This window comes from Diceros bicornis, chromosome 18 (assembly GCF_020826845.1).
Source record: "Diceros bicornis minor isolate mBicDic1 chromosome 18, mDicBic1.mat.cur, whole genome shotgun sequence".
NCBI lineage: Eukaryota > Metazoa > Chordata > Mammalia > Perissodactyla > Rhinocerotidae > Diceros > Diceros bicornis.
This window is the reverse complement of record NC_080757.1, coordinates 42,892,872-42,908,536: the sequence shown is the minus strand read 5'-3', so window position 1 is coordinate 42,908,536 and position 15,665 is coordinate 42,892,872. Positions and strand designations below refer to the sequence as shown.

The 15,665-nt window shown below is 60.0% G+C and overlaps 2 protein-coding genes across 6 annotated transcripts; one reads left to right on the top strand and one right to left on the bottom strand.

The window, feature by feature from the left end:
• The first annotated feature begins 935 nt into the window (after positions 1–935).
• Positions 936–5,327, top strand: SLC25A39 (solute carrier family 25 member 39). 4 transcript variants are annotated; one of them, XM_058561169.1, is made up of 12 exons: positions 936–1,037; positions 1,921–2,020; positions 2,152–2,211; positions 2,334–2,378; positions 2,647–2,756; positions 3,133–3,200; positions 3,346–3,470; positions 3,652–3,825; positions 4,168–4,277; positions 4,499–4,580; positions 4,657–4,737; positions 4,825–5,327. In XM_058561169.1, exons 2-12 carry the CDS (start codon positions 1,936–1,938, stop codon positions 4,938–4,940), a joined length of 1,056 nt encoding a protein of 351 aa, XP_058417152.1. In that variant the 5' UTR covers positions 936–1,037; positions 1,921–1,935; the 3' UTR covers positions 4,941–5,327. The 4 variants fall into 4 exon arrangements, with proteins under 4 accessions (XP_058417152.1, XP_058417150.1, XP_058417151.1 ...); XM_058561167.1 differs by having other exon boundaries at positions 2,623–2,756; XM_058561168.1 differs by lacking the exon at positions 936–1,037 and adding an exon at positions 1,146–1,825 and having other exon boundaries at positions 2,623–2,756.
• A 674-nt stretch (positions 5,328–6,001) lies between these two features.
• RUNDC3A (RUN domain containing 3A) lies at positions 6,002–15,403 on the bottom strand. Of its 2 annotated transcripts, none has more exons than XM_058561165.1 (11): positions 15,246–15,403; positions 11,374–11,489; positions 10,841–10,974; positions 10,577–10,662; positions 9,575–9,664; positions 9,395–9,475; positions 9,062–9,227; positions 8,797–8,954; positions 7,857–7,994; positions 7,644–7,750; positions 6,002–6,603 (listed from the first exon to the last, which is right to left on the bottom strand). In XM_058561165.1, exons 1-11 carry the CDS (start codon positions 15,350–15,352, stop codon positions 6,461–6,463), a joined length of 1,326 nt encoding a protein of 441 aa, XP_058417148.1. In that variant the 5' UTR covers positions 15,353–15,403; the 3' UTR covers positions 6,002–6,460. The 2 variants fall into 2 exon arrangements, with proteins under 2 accessions (XP_058417148.1, XP_058417149.1); XM_058561166.1 differs by having other exon boundaries at positions 6,538–7,216.
• Between the last annotated feature and the right edge of the window lie 262 nt (positions 15,404–15,665).

Sequence of the window (15,665 nt, the reverse complement as noted above, 5' to 3'; positions counted from 1 at the left end):
TGGCCGGTTCGAATTCCAGGTTCTTAACTTTGAGCCTCAGTTTCACCTTCCGTAAAATGGGGTCAATAATAATCTACTTCTAAAAGCTTTGAGACTTAGAAGAAATAACAGTGTGAGAGTAACCAACACAAAAATGTCGGTCCCCTTCTCCCCTACTCAGTCCTCCCACTGTGCGAAGGAGGAATCCGAGGCCCAGAGCGGTGTAGTAACCTGCCCAAAGTCATGCGGAGGTAGGACGAAGCCCAGGTCGAGCCCAGTTGAACCCGGGTCTCCCGGCCCCCGGGTCCCCGGGCTAGACTTTTCTCTGTATCCAGCATGTCTTTCCCGGGTTACCGCTCGTCTAACTCCATTGCCCACACCTGCACGGTACCCCTGCAGTTCGTCGGCTGGTTTTGGAGCTGCGCCTCAGTCGATTATCTGCAAAATGGGGATGATGCTAATTCCTGTCTGATACGGTCGCCATGCAGTTGTGAAACCTCAGCAAGGAGCCCGGCGGGTAAATGTTTGCTATCACTATCTGATCGCCCCGCGGCCCTGGAAGAACTGATTCAAACCCCCGCCGCCACGCAGACGAGGACACTGAGAAAGAGGGGGAGAGTGTGTTACCCACGCAGGTCAGCAAAAGTTAGATCAAGCGCTGGGACTCCGGGGGCAGCGCTCGGCCGAGGGACGGGTGGGTTGGGGTTTGTGAGAGTACGCTGTCAAGTGCGGTGCTGCCGCCAGGTCACACGCGACGCGGAGATCCGCCACCCTGGCACGCGTGCCCGTCGGGGCACCGGCAGTGCGAGGTCGCGGCGAGCGGCGTGTCCCGGAGGCGGCGGCGAGTGGGCGGGGCCGGCGTCACTCCGGGCATGGGGCCGGTCGGCCCGTGGTGGGCGGGGCCTCGCGGCGCGGTCCCGGGGGCGGGGCGGGCTCTTAGTCTTCCGAGTCGGCCTCGCTGCGAGGCGCGCGCGCGGGGCCCTTGTACCCGCCGCGGAGCCACTATGGGCCGGCCCGGCCCCGGGCGCCACGCCGCGCGAGCACCGGCCTAGAGCCAGGTGGGCGGGGCAGGGCCGCGGCTGAGGGCCGGGCTGGAGGCGGAGGCCGGGACTCGGGTCTTTGGGGGGTCCCGGGGCGCCTGAGCCGGGGCTGGGCCGGCGACCCTGAGTCGCGGGCCGTCGGGCCGACCTAGTCGGCCCCACCAGGCGCCCCCTGCACGCGGGGCCGGGACAGGGAGTGTCGCCGAGGGGCAAGGAGAGATCCTGCCTCCCGATCCGTACTTCGCGCTCTCTCGGCCGAGCGCTCCGGCCTGCATTTTGGGGAGAGAGAGCAACGACATTGTCCTTCCCGTCCAGGCCCGGGGCCAGGCCCCTCCGGCCTCGGCAGGAGGAGTGTGGGGAGGGCCGGGACCCCAGCCACTTGTCCCGAGAATGGGGACCGACCATTTGCCGCCATCAGAATTGTTCACATGTTTCCGTCACTGCCCGGCCCCGAGTCTCCACGCCCAGCGAATGGGGCTCGTTGTGCCCGCCTCGGGGCTGGTGCTGGAATCGGGGGCTCAGGGGGCGGCCCAGACGTTTTGACCTTGGAGCCCCCAGGGCCAAACCGGGCGCTTGCACTGAGGAGGTGCCCAGTAAGCGTGTGTGGCGCGGGTGAGGGAAGGGCAGCGGGCCGTCCACCATCCCAGCTTCCTTCCTAACTCCTCCGGGGTGGTATTGGGAGATTTCCTCGCCTCTCTGAGCCTCCGCTTCCCCGTGGGCAAAGTGGAGCTGACAGTAACCACTTTAAAACGTTATTGTGAGGATCCCTTAACTCAGACTCAGTGAGTGAATGTGCTGAGGGTCAGGTAAAGTCCCCAAGTGTTCCCGCCTCGTGTCTCCCCCTCCCACTGACTCCTGTTTTGTGAGTTGACGCTCCAATTTTCTGAGGTTTGTTTTTCAGAATTGAAGCTCCAAAATGGCTGACCAGGACCCTGGGGGCATTAGCCTCCTCCAACAAATGGTGGCCTCAGGCACTGGGGCTGTGGTCACCTCTCTCTTCAGTAAGAACCGGGGAGGTGGGGGCGGGGCAGTTGGGGACTGGGGCAGACCTGAGATTGAGGGTAACTTGGTTCTGGAAGAGGGGTGGGGTGGGGTCCTGAAAGGAGCCTTCAGCGCTGCCCTCCCTGCCTAGTGACACCCCTGGATGTGGTGAAGGTCCGCCTGCAGTCTCAGCGCCCCTCGCTGGCCAGCGGTGAGTGCCCGACCCTGGAGCCGATAGGGGGTGGTGTCTGGGCAAAACAAGGGTCTCCCAGAGATGGGCTCCCTGGGGCAGGTGGGAGCTCCCCTGACTTGAGGAGCTACCTTGTATTTTAGAGCTGATGCCTCCTTCCAGACTCTGGAGCCTCTCCTTCGTCAAGTGTGAGTGCCCAAAGCCCCAGGGAGCCCAAGAGTGTCCAGGGAAGGGGGTGGCCCCGTCTCCCCAGGGCACCTGTTGGCCCTATAGCCACGGACTCGCGCATGCTTCCGGGTCATTTCATCCGGCCGTTTGTCCTACACAAGAACATCCACCCAGGGACCCCAGCCTCTGCTGGCCCTCCAGGGCTGGGGGCTCCCTGCTGGGTTCCAGGGCCCTGTCATCCTAACGTCCCCTCCCCTTCCCCAGTGCCCTCCTCTTTCCAATCCACAGGGAAGTGCCTCCTGTACTGCAATGGTGTCCTGGAGCCTCTGTACCTGTGCCCAAATGGTCCCCGCTGTACCACCTGGTTTCAGGACCCCACTCGCTTCACCGGCACCATGGTGAGGAGCAGCTGTGCCCTCAGCTGGGTCTGTCGGTATTCCTGAGGGATTTGGATTGCTCAGTGAGGGATTTGGATTGCTCGGGCAGCAGACCCAGGAAAGAATGGGTAGTACAAAGCCTGTAGTCCAGTTCAGTTTGGGAAGGGCTTCCCTGAGGAGGTGGTGCTTCTGAGGTTTTGAAGGGTGAATAGTCGTCCACCTAGAACCAAATGTGGAATTGCATATGTGGAGGTCTCAGGGGCTACTGCCTCTCAGCAGGACCCAGGGCTGTGGGCAGAGGTGAGGGCATCAGGCTAGGGCCTAGCCTCGGCCAGCCCCGTCACAGACCTTGTTCATGTTCATCCTTCCTTCCCTGGGTGGGTGTCTGCTTGGCCAGGATGCTTTTGTGAAGATCGTGAGACATGAGGGCATCAGGACTCTATGGAGCGGCCTCCCAGCCACCCTGTGAGTACTCTAGTCCTGCATAGTGCCTTCCCCTGGTACCCGGCTGATCTCTTGGTCTCCTGTTGGCTGGCTGGGTGGAGCAGCAGAGGCCTGGGAGGTTCAGGAGCCTTTGGGAGTCCCAGCTAACCTCTGTTCCTACTCCCAGGGTGATGACTGTGCCAGCCACTGCCATCTATTTCACCGCCTATGACCAACTCAAGGCCTTCCTGTGTGATCGAGCCCTGACCTCTGACCTCTACGCACCCATGGTGGCTGGCGCACTGGCCCGCCGTGAGCATAGCCTTGGGCCTTTGGTCTCCCTCTGACCCCACCTGTGCCTGAGCCCAGTCCTGGCTCCCAGCTCCGACCTCTGGCAGCTTAGGGGTGGGGGGATGTCTTGGGGCCCCAGACCCTGGGGTGTGGGGCTGCCATTGGGACCTGCGAGCTGACCCCTCCCCACTGTTCCCCCCAGTGGGCACTGTGACTGTCGTCAGCCCCCTGGAACTGGTACGAACAAAGCTGCAGGCTCAGCACGTATCATACCGGGAGCTGGGTGCCTGTGTCCGAGCTGCCGTGGCTCAGGGCGGCTGGCGCTCTCTGTGGCTGGGCTGGGGCCCCACTGCCCTTCGGGATGTGCCCTTTTCAGGTAGGCACCAGCGGTGCAGGAGGTGGGGTAAGGGAGCCCTTGGATGACACACAACAGGTCTGCAGCCAAGTCCCCACCTTGCCACTGCTGACCTTGAAGTCACTTAACTTCTCTGAACCTTGACTATCTCATCTGTGAAACGGGCCCGGCAGGCAGGGTGTTCGCCCGGGTTTTCAGCAGTTAGGTCCTGCAGAGGGCTTGTTAGAGAAACTGGCGTGTAGCAGGCAGGCTTTCTAACTGGGAGGGAGTAACTGTCATGCTATAGGTCAGTGGAAGATGAGAGGTCTGGGGTCCACCCACTGCTCTTCCCATCTCTGATGAGTGTACCCCTGTGCCCCCAAGCCCTGTACTGGTTCAACTATGAGCTGGTGAAGAGCTGGCTGAGTGGACTCAGGTCAAAGGACCAGGCATCTGTGGGCATCAGCTTTGTGGCTGGCGGCATCTCAGGGACGGTGAGTTGACCAGACTGGCGAGGCCAGCAGAGTCCTGGGGGGCTCTGAGGGTTGTTGGGGATGCTCCGGAGAAGAGTCCTTGCATAGCATTGCATCAGCTGCCTGTCAAGGGGCAAGCTCGGCCTCTCTGGCGAAGCTCTAGCTGAGGCCTGCAGACCCTGGCTGGCTGTGAGGGATAGGGGTCCTGGGAATGGAGATGAGCCCTCTCCCCACCCTACCAGGTGGCCGCCATCCTGACTCTACCCTTCGATGTAGCGAAGACGCAGCGCCAGGTCGCGCTGGGAGCGGTGGAGGCTGTGAGAGGTAAGGGGCCTGGCTGGTGGCGGGCGGCAGGCAGGGGTCCGAGTGGCGTCTTACAGGCCATGCCTTGCCTTTGCAGTGACGCCCCCTCACTTGAACTCCACCTGGCTGCTGCTGCGGAGGATCCGGGCCGAGTCAGGCACCAGGGGACTCTTTGCAGGTGAGCGTCTGTGTGTGTCCAGGCCCTGGCGGGTGTGGGGCCTCCTGGAACCCTGACCCCTGACGCCAGCCACTCCCTCCACTGTAGGCTTCCTCCCAAGGATCATCAAGGCCGCTCCCTCATGTGCTATCATGATCAGCACTTACGAATTCGGCAAAAGCTTCTGCCAGAGACTCAACCGGGATCAGCCTCTGGGCTCTTGAAAGGATCGCAGGGCAAGGCCCCTGTCTCTTCCGGGGATGGGGGCGGGGTGGGAGATTGAGTCAAGTGCCTGGTCCTCAGCACACGGGGGAGGGGCCTCGTCTCCCTTCCATCTCAGCTATGAGCCCCAGGGGTAGGGGGCTGCCCCTCTGGGCCCTCCCAGGCCCCCCTCAGACAGCTTTCTTCCTGCTGCTCCTCATTTCCAAGCCCCAAGGATCATCACTTTTCCACCCCTGCAAATTCAAGACCAAGTCTGCTACCTGCCCTCCCCCATTTCCTTGTGTGTTTGCTGTAGCTGGGCCTGCCCCCAGGAGCCACCAAACCCTGGGCCTGGCCTAGTCTGCACCCACCCCTGTTCATTCCTTGAGTCTAAAAATGATGAACTTCTCTCAGTGCCCGTGACTGGGGGGGTCTAGGGGCGGGGGGCAGGGAGGAAGTGGGGCTGGGGAGTGATTTGCAGAGGAGGCCTGGGAGGGACCTTGATGTTGGCTTTGGGCTACCCAGGTGGTGCCCATGGAGAGGACCCCCCCCCCAACTTAGAGCCGGGTCGGGGTGAGAACCCAGAGTTGAGGGGGCGACAGGCAACATCCTGGTAGTGTTAGGGCCAGGGTGGAGGGTGGTAAGACCTCTCCCCAAGAGCACACTTGAGTGACAACAGAGGAGGGAGGGTTGCTTCACTGCCAGGCTTTGGCCTAATGGAAGGGTCTGCAACTTTGGGCCAAAGCTGAATTGCCCAGGACGATGGAAGGAACAGGGCCCTGCCAGGGCTTGCCACGTTCATCCTGCCCTCAGGGTGTTCACTGTCTTCTCTGTCTGAATTTAAGCAAGTTATTAAAGAGTATCAGGTGAAAGGGACAGTTAGATGTGTTGGTTCTGGGCAGACCTAATGTTTAGGACACGTCATATAAAAGCCACCCACTCCCTGGGTTCTGATCTGTCTGCTCCCACAGGGCGCACACTGGTTCCGTCTGATCCGGTGTCACCTTGATTATGGGCCTGGCACTGGCTCCACCGCATTCTGCCAACCTCCACGGCCCCCCACAGACAAGGCTGCCCTCAGTCCTCTGGTTTTTATTTGCCTGATCCCTTCAGAGCCCCCGCCTTCGGGGCTGAGGAAGGAGTGACTCCAGGGGATACAGGGGGACAGACAGGAGAGGCATGGGAGGTGGGGGTGCCAAAGCTGGGCCACCAGCTCCTGAGGAGAAGGGGAGATGAGCGAGGGAGAGTCCAGTACAGAGCCAGCCAGGCATCAGGGTCACCAGAAGAGTGCAACAAGCTTCCCCAAGGGCTCCCCGTGACCTTGGTGCTCCTGCTTCCTTGCCCAACCGGCTTCCCTTTGCAACTCTTGCTTCCTCGGGCAGGAAGCTAAGACAGGAAGAAGCAAAGGGCATCTTTCCTGAGAGACCCCTGGCTGGGTGGGCAGCGTTCTCTGGAAGGGTGGCCTGGATTGAGGGTGGCCTGAGGAAAGGCAGCAGGTGTCTGTGCCCCTGGCAGGTGGGGCTGGCACTGCCCACGCCGCTCCTCAGCTGGGGCTCAGTGCTGGGCTGCCCTCAGGACTGTCGCTCACCAGGCACTCGTTGGATTTGAAGCTCGCCAGGGACTTGCAGCTGGGGATGGAGGCCAGGGAGCCGCAGAGGCCCAGCATGGAGGGCGTGGGGTCCTTCCCTGGGGAGAGAGGGCGGGTGAGGCCGGGCCAACCGGTCTGCGTGTGTGTGAGGTTGTGGGGGGTGCGGTACACAGGCGCAGGCAATGAAGGGGCAGCCCTCAGGTTACCGCCAGGAGACTTTCCTCATTTCTGGAGCATTTGCCATTTTTGGTTCAACCTTAGTAAGCACCTGGCCATGCCATGCACAGTGCTGGGGACACTGTATTGTAATCGTCAGTTTATGTCTCTGTCTCCCCTGAGGTTCATCCTCTCTCTTTGTCCATTTATTAAACACACGGTGAGCAGTTGTTCCACTCCAGGAACTGGGGATACAGAGAACGGACGAGACACGGTCCCTGCCCTCGTGGAGCTCACAGTCTGGTGGGGAGACAGACACACGGACAGTCACAAACACAGTGTGGCGGGGTTACATGTCCATAGCCTGCCTTGTCTCAAAGAAGATCTAGGGTCATCCAGGACAGTGGATTTTAGAAAGAAAAGACAGGAAGGCCAGGCACCAGGAAAACTAGGGTGGGAAGCCCCAGCGAAGCCAGGGGGAGGGCAACACAAAATGCATGCGGTGAAGTCCTGGACATTCGCTTGAAGGGAGCCGCTAATTTGGCTCTGAGCTTCCTGGCAGCCAAAGAAAAGGGGGAAACAAAGGTCAGGCGAGCGGTTCACAGAGTGCATGAGATAAAAGCAAATTAGTTGTGTGAAGAACTCCCCAGGAATTTGTGAGCCCCTTGAGGATGTCACGATACCAAAAAGCCATTAGCCCTCACCATATGCCAACACGGGTGATTATTTTAATCAACATCCCCGTTTTACAGATGAGAAGGGCTCGGCAAGGTGAAGTGATTGATGGAGCTTGCACGACCAGAGGAGGCGCAGCTGGGATTTGCACAGGGTCTGCCCGATACCCCAAACCAAGCTCTTAATTGCTGTGCTAAGCTCTCTGAAGAGCTGAGGAAATGAGAGAATTGGCCAGGGCCTCACTAGAGGACCCAAGGCCTGGCCTCAGCCCTTAGTGGGGTGCTGGGTGCTAGATCGGGGGGCTCACCGATAGGGCCCCAGGGCTCCTCGTCCCGCTTGCCTTCTCCCAGGCGCTGGGAGTCCGAGCTCAGACTGGCTTCAGCTGACAGCGGCTCCGTGCTCATGAAACTGTGTCTGTGGCAGAGCGGAGAGCTGGTGTTGGGGCCGAGGTCCCCCCCATGCCCTTCTTCCCCAGAAGGGACCAGCACTCACGCCCAAGCCGAGCCTAGCTGGAGCTTACCTCCGGTAGAATTTGGGGTTGTTGGCACCCTCGGCCCCATTGAGTGTTCCCAGTGACGGCCATTGGTTGACCAGGGCCGTGGTGAGTTCCTTGGAACCGTGGGCCAGGGGAGCGTGGTCACCGGGGATCAGACCTGTCCTGGGATGGGGAGGAGGGGTCAGGCCTGGCTGGGAGAGGAAGCAGAAGTGGGGAAGGGGGGCTCAGCACAGGGTTGGGGGAGAGGTTAGGAATGAAACCTGGGTAGCAGAAATGGGATAGAATGTTGAGGATCAGTGGGGCAGATCCCAGGAGTCAGTGGAGGGTACTGGGGGTCAGAGGGGTGACAGGGATTGGTGCACTCATGTTGGGGGTTACAGGCAATAATGGGGTGTTGTGGGAGTCGAGGTGTTGGGGGAGTCGAGGGAGAATAGTGGGAATCTTGGAGGGTGATGGGATGTCTTGGGGGATCATGCTGGGAGGGCATAGGGTGATGAAAAGGTTTACGGGGAGCTGTTGGAGGGATGGGTAGGGGTGATGTCAGGGGTCACTGAGTGATGGCAGTCAGTGGCCCTATGTTGCAGATCAGGAGAGTGTTGAACAGAGAATAATGCACTCTTGTTGAAGGTCATTGAGTAACATTAGAGGTCCTTGCAAGTAATGTTGGGGTCCCTGGGTAATGTTGATGGCCATTCTAGCTGATGTCGGGTGACTGAGGGTGAAGTGGGGAGCCGGTTTTGCGGGGGTCACTGGATCTTATGCTGAGGATAACGTTAGAAGATCACTGGGGGGACCATGGGGTGGAGGTGATGGGATGGGTGGTTTAATGCTGGCGGTTGGCTGCGTTCAATGCTGGTATTAGGAAAGGTGATGTTAAGAGTCAATGGGGGCGGTGGTGGGGGTTCCCTGGGATGATGTGGTCGGGGTGGCCGGGGTCAAGGGTCAGGGCGGCGGTGGCGCTCACAGCTGCTCCTGCAGCTCCAGGATCACGCCTTCCAGCTCCCGCTTCTCGCGCTGGTTCTGCGCCGCCGCCTCTTCCAGCTGCAGCTGCAGCCGCCGGTTCTCCGCCTCAAGGTCCTTCAGCTGCGACTCGCGCAGACGCACCAGCTCCTCCAGGTAGCCCTGCGGGGCGCCGGCTCAGCCCGGGCGGCGGGAGGAGGGGTCCCAGCGGCCGCCCGGCCCGTGCCCGCCCTGCCCAGCGCCTCGCACCGCCGCCGCGCCCCGCGCACCTTCTGCGCGTAGACGATGCGGAACTTCTGTTCCATCTTGTGCCACTTGCTGTACCAGCTGTCCTCGTCGGTGACGAGCGGCAGGTACGGGTGCTCGGGCGAGTTGTCCTCGCTCGTGCTGCTCTCGGCGCTGTGCCGCTCCTCCTCGTCCGTCAGGTAGTCGTAGCTTGGGGGAGGGAGCAGTGGGCACCGCCGGCCCTGCCCCGCCCGCGGGTCCCACGCCAGCCCGCTTGGGCAGGGGGACCAGGAGGCCCTCCCAGCCTGCCTCCCTCCCGCCATCCCCGCCCGCGGGGAGGTGGGCTGTCCGCTCCACCGCAACAATGGGCCGCTGACCTCTGGGTGAACTTTAGGTAGGGCGTGTAGTCGATGACCACGGGGGTCTTCCCGTCCAGCACTTCGCCCTTTAGGCAGAAGCTGGGGGCAGACGAACCACAGGGTTAGGGCGGATATGAGGGAATGGGAGTGTGGACATTCGCGGAGAAACAGCCCCCCAACCGCCACCGCTGCCCCCACCTGAAGTCTATGGCGCTCAGTCCGATCAGCATCCCCGTGAGGACCGTGGCTTCCTCCCGCAGCATGATGGCTCCCGAGTCATAGAAACGCCTGTGGGAGGTGGGGGGGACGACTGATGGTGCAGCCTCCTCCCGGGGAGCCCCCACCTGCTGGGACTTCTCTTGTTGGCTTGCTACAAACTTTTCCTAGAGAAAGGAGGTGTCCCCTTCCTGCTCACCCCTCAGCTGTGGATCTTGTCTCCCCCTCCGACTGGGGCTCACTGGGGATAGCGTCTGTATCTCCCACCTATTAGAACGGGTGTCCCCTGAGAATAGACTCTCCTTCATCCTCTCAGCTAGCGCTTCCCCACCAAGTACTGGGTCACCCAGATTCTTAAAATCAGGAAACAAGTTCTAATCATTAGTGCTTAGCATACAGCAGGTGCTCAAAAATATGTTGATGTGAACTCTGCAATGTGAGGACAGAGGTCAATGCAGTAAAACATCAGGTTGGGTGTGAACACTGGTGGGGGGCACAATGCCCCCTATAGTACTCAGCTTCAAACTCACCGTCCCCCACTGGCACATCCTGCCTGTGACCTGCCCCCAGGACCCAATCTCTCTGCAAACCCTCGGTGCAGGAACCGAAGCTCGACACGCTGGGACTCTATATTCCATGGGTGGCAAGTACAGACGGCTGCCATTGTTTGGGGAGCAGGTAGGGCTGTGTGTTGTAGGTCATGGAACAAGACCAACCGGTAAAATGATACATAGTTGAGGCTTGTCCAGAGGTGTGTATGAGACCGGTTCTGGGGAGTGATGGGGGATAATGAATTTGACTTGGAAGAGATGGTGGCGATGCTAAAGGTATGTTCCAGGACTGTAGGTCAGGCTGGGGAGGGAAACTAGCAGTGCATGCTGGGAGTTGTAGTCCAGGTACTGCAGGAACTTAAGGATGAAGTGTGTTTAGGCTAAGAACGTTCTCACTGGCACCTGTGGTCCAAGCTAATTGAGAGGGACTGACCTGGTGGTCCGGGTGTCCCGCAGAGCTGTGGTGATGTATTCCGACATGCGCTTCTCCATCAGTGCCACCCGGATCCATGCACGGCCCTGGAAAGTACACTCACCTTTATTTGCTGCCCCGAAGGGACCCACGTGTGCGCCATTGGGTCTGGACCTCCTGTGGCCCTTCTCCCCAGTGCCCGTGGGCAGGGGTGAGGACCAAGGAGCATGCAGTATCCAGAGCAGGGAGCAGCTGCCCTGGCCCTGCCTGTCGCAGGCCCCTCACCTTGGCTCGGGCTGTGCTGATGTTCTCCATGTTCTCGATGCTGCTCACGCAGTTGTTGGGCACTTTGCTGCAGGCCAGCCGGATATAGTCCCAGAAGCCCCGCTGCCCGTCTGAGCTGAACCAGCTCACCGGACCTGCTGGGGCACAGGCTGAGCCAGGGCAGGGAGGGGGCTCAGAAAGACCAGGGAGTTTGGAGAGGGTCCGTGTAACGGGGCACACACATGCGTAAGTATATTCAGCCATGCACGCACACAGTGCCTACCCCAAATGCATGTACACACATATGCATGTACACCAAGGGCACGCCAGCACAACACTACATGCCCATTGATGGGGTGTGTGGGCACCCACTATGTTGTGCCCAGAAGACCTTTTCCCCTCTTCCCAGCTCTGTGCATCAGCTTCTGCGCATGGCCCAGAATTGGGGTCAGGGTCAATGATGGGGTTCAGAACCACATCAGAGTGAGGTTGCTGGAAACTAAAGGCTGGGAGTTGGTGGGGCTGGGCCACAGGGGACAGGAACCTGGACCCACCTTTGAAACGGTGGCTGAGGATCTGCTCTAAGATGGCTGCAAAATTTACAAACTCCTCGGATGAGTCATCGATGGGCTCCGCTGTGTACTTCTCCAACAGTGTTTTCACAGAGAACCTGGGGAGGGGTGAGAAGGGGCAGTAGGGTATCAGGCAAGAAGACAGAGTGATGGTGGTAGAGGAAGGGCATCAGGCAAAGAGAGGGAGTGAAGGGCAGAGAGGAGGTCATGAAGAGCATGGATATGGTGGGGAGGCAGAGGGAGAGAGGGTGGGAGACAGATGAGAACATAGTGACCATGGAGGTGCTGTGACATGGGAGTGATAGGGTGGCAAGTGGGAGACTGATTGATAAAGTGGGTGACAGGAGAGGTGACACCCAGAGAAAGGAAGCTTCAGGAACACGGTATGAGAGGGGATAAAACAGTAGGTAAAAAGATGAAGCACTTAGAGCCAGGGGCCTGTCCCAGAGCCCCTTCCTCTGTGCCCACCCTCGGAGTTGCATTTTCTCTGTGTGTGGGCTGAGGGTCAGGTAGGAGTTAGAAGCCAGTTTGGGCTCCTGCCTTGAGCTGTCTTCTGCTATTGCTGGGACAACTTTCAGTCCCTTTTGGGATGGGGGGGTCACCTGTGCCAGGGCATGTGAGTTGGCACATGGAGCGTGGGCATGCATGGGTGGCCAGGTGGGCTCTCAGCACACAGATGCCCCCTTCCCCCTTTTCCTTCCTAGCTCAGCCGCCCACACAGCAGCTGCCCAGAACCAGGCGGTGCAGAGCTGGGCGGGGGGAGGTGCAGGGTGTGGGGCTGACACACACGGTGGGAGGGGACACTGGCAGCAGATCTCTGGAAGGGGGCTTGGGGGCCCAGACACCTGGCTTCTCAGAGAGGAAGGCAGCCAAGGGAAGCCAATGAGGCTGAGGGACTGGAGCCCAGCAGCCCCTGTCCCTCTCTCCAGTCCTTCTCGAAGCCTTGGCTCCCTCTGCAATCTCTCCCCTGCAATCTGCACCTGTCATCGCTGCAGTAGGGTGAGGCAGGGATGAGGACACGGCTCCCAACACCCCAATATTGCCCTATTGTGAGTGGCAGAGCAAGGGTTGGGTGTCCAGGGATGTGGGGGCTGCTTGGAACTATCCTTTTTTCCCTAAGTTTATCAAGCCCTGTAATGTGCCGAGCACAATACTTTGCGTGTATTATCTACTGCATCTCACAACAGCCCCGGGTGGTAGGTCCTCTTATTATCGCCATCATCCCCATCTTACAGATAAAGTAACTGAGGGTCCAAGAGGTTGACTCATCTGTTCAGAGTAACACAGCTTGTGAGGAGTCAAGTAGGTACGTTTGATTCCAAAGTTGTTGCTCTTTCTGCTACATCTTGTGGCCTCCTGGTGGCTGTCACGATTACCAAGGCCGCGAGCAGCCCCTGCCACTTCCGCCCTCTGTCCTCCACTCTGCAGGATCCAGCCCTTGAGCACTGGCCTCTGAGGCTCTCAGGCCAATGCCACAGCTGAGCCCACGGAGCTCCCTCCCTTTCCTTTGGGCTTAGAGTTGGTCTGGCCTGAGATCAGATCTAGATCAGTGTTGGGGTTACCCTAGGGGGAGGCAGCCTGGTGGACTCAAATCCTGTTTCCTTGTGATACCTGTGTGGCCTTGAACAAGTCATTTAATCTCTCTGAGGCCCATTTCCCAGGTGCAAACAGGAATAATAGTATCTGCCTCATTAAATTTTGGTTCAGATCCCAGGAAGGACTGGGAGAAGGTGAGTGTGTACAGGTCATTGGGCAGCGGTGGTGAGGAGCTGGGCATTAATGGGAAGGTCAGCCCTGCCAGAAGGAGCCTGTGTTTAGGGCATTATCTGGGCTTCAGTATGAAGCCTGCCCCCCACCCCCATGATTTCTTCTGGTCATCTGGGTCAGACCTCAGTGGGGGCCTGGGGCTGGTATCAAGATTGCAGCCGTCTGCCATCTGTCCTCAGGGATGCTGCAGAGCTGGTCATCGCCCCTGGGAGCCCCATGGCGTGCTCCCTGTTAGGAGGTACAGTGGCTGCTGCAGGTTACCATGGAGACAGGGAGGCGAGGGCCCCGTGGAGCCCTCAGCCTGCTAAAGGGAACTGTTCTGGGAGCTGGAGGCAAACCACGTGACAGTGACGAGGCGCAGGGGCCTGAGGGGTTTCTGAGCCATTGCCACACCTCCTTCCCCCCGCCAAAGCTCTTATCCTCACACCCCAGTTCTAAGCTCACTTCCAATCCACCAGAACCTCTGCTTCTCCAGCCTAGACCAAGAAGAGATCCCCCTTCCCCACACACTCAAGAGGCCCAGCTGTCCTGGGAGGCAAGAGAAAGAAGCGGAACCTAGGAGGTCAAGAGAGAGGAGAAGGACAGGAAGGGTGTCATCAGGATGGGGCTATTTTCATGTACCAGGCACTGGGCTAGGCTCCTAGGTGGATTATGTCATTACCATTCCTTGGTGTGGCTGTTACATACCCCATCTACAATGGGGATAATAGGGCACCCAAGGCCCAGAGTGGTTAGGAGACTTCCCCAAGGTTGCACAGCTAATAACTAATGAAGTAAGAGTTTGAACCTAGGACCATCTGGCCCCAAAGGCAGAAACCTTTGTTTTATACCACACTGGCAGTGTTTGAGGGGGTGAGGGTGGAGGGAGTGGCCTGCACTTTGGGCTGGGCCATTGCTGTATTCATGTCTTCTATAACATTCCAGGCATTTTACAGAGATCTGATGTGCTCAGCACTGTGCTGGGCAGTAGGGATATAATGGTGTGCGACAGACGCAGTATGGTTGGGTGTGTGCCCAGGAACCTGGGAGGAGCTAGAGGAGCCAGGAGCCAGGGCATCAGGTGGGCACTGATTCCTGGGGGAAGGAGCAGGGCCAGGGCCTGTGTGCAGGCAGGTGGGGCTGGCAAGGGAAGACAGCTGAGCCCTGCACTGGGAACACCCTGCCCTCAGAGGTGGCATGGGGGGTGGGGAGGTTGCAGGTGGAGAAGGCAGCTGGCATGGGGATCCTAGAGGGAGAGATGAGTGCAGGTGGGGGCTGAAGGAGAGTGTCTGAGCCACTGGCCATTCCTGGCTTAGGGCAGGGCAGAGAGGGTGAGTCACTGCAGGGCTAAAGTGGGAAAGTTCACTTCCTGGGCCCCAAGAAAAGTGGGTGAATCTTCCCAACACTGCGACAGCCCCACCCTCAGGGACCAATGGCCCTGCCCTCCCAGTCTCCTCCCCTTGAGCCCAGGAGACCCAGGCTTCTGTGATCAGGCCCTCAGTCCTTCCCACGGCAGGGAAGCGCCCCTCACCCTTCACTGGATGGATTAAAGGGCTTTGTCCACATGCCCCAGTTGACTCTGCCACAGGCTGCATGCCCAGAGATGGAGGAGGACACCATCTCTGCTCCAGTATTTGAGCGTCGGAAAATCTCCCAGGAAAGCCCCACCCCGGAGAGGCCAGGCTGACAGGACTGGGAGTGAGGGTATGCTTGGAGGGCGTTCATCTCCTTACTCCATCAGTTCTCTCCTGCCCACTCTGCCTCTGCCCACCCCGCCCCCAGCAAGGGAGCCAGCCATCGCCGCCCCTTCCCCCTCACGCACAATGTCACTTCCTGGTTCTCACAGGAAGCTGCAGTGCCAATTAAACACCCCTCACCCCCCAGGCCCCAGGCTGGGCATAGGCCTGGCTTGGCCTAGAAGGATAGAGACCAGACCTCCAAACCCCCTCCCTGTCTGGGCCTGAGAGGGACAGTGGACGTGCTCCTCTTAACCCTGTGCTTCCTCCCTTGTCTCCGCGGTTGCTGTGCATCCTCCCTCAGTCCAGGTTTCCGCAGCCCTCCCCGACGCCTCTCCGACCGCCCCACCCCCGCCCGCCAGCGGCGCCCACCTGCACACGGTGATCAGGTTCCGACGCTCCACGGCCACATTGCGGGAAGACGCTTTCTTGGAGGACAGCCCCAGAGCCATGGTGGTCTGGACAAAGCTCGCTTCCATTCAGATGTGCGGCCACTGCTGCCTCCGCCAGCTGCCCCCCACCACGCCCGGCGCCCCGGCCCCCCGCCGGATCACGGCTGAGCCCTCTGACCGCCGGGGTCCCTCGATCCCTCCACGGCCATCCCCCTGCCCCTGCGCCCGATGCCCGGCCCCCTGGCTCCCTCCCCCGGCGGCGGTACCTGAGCAAAACAAGGCCGGGGAGGGAGCTCTCCGAGGTGCTGAGCCGGGGCCCGTCGCCCCCCTCCCCCAGCCGCCCGCCCCCCTCGACCCGTGACGTCGGGGCCCTCGGGCCCCGCCCCCAGGCAGGCCGGGG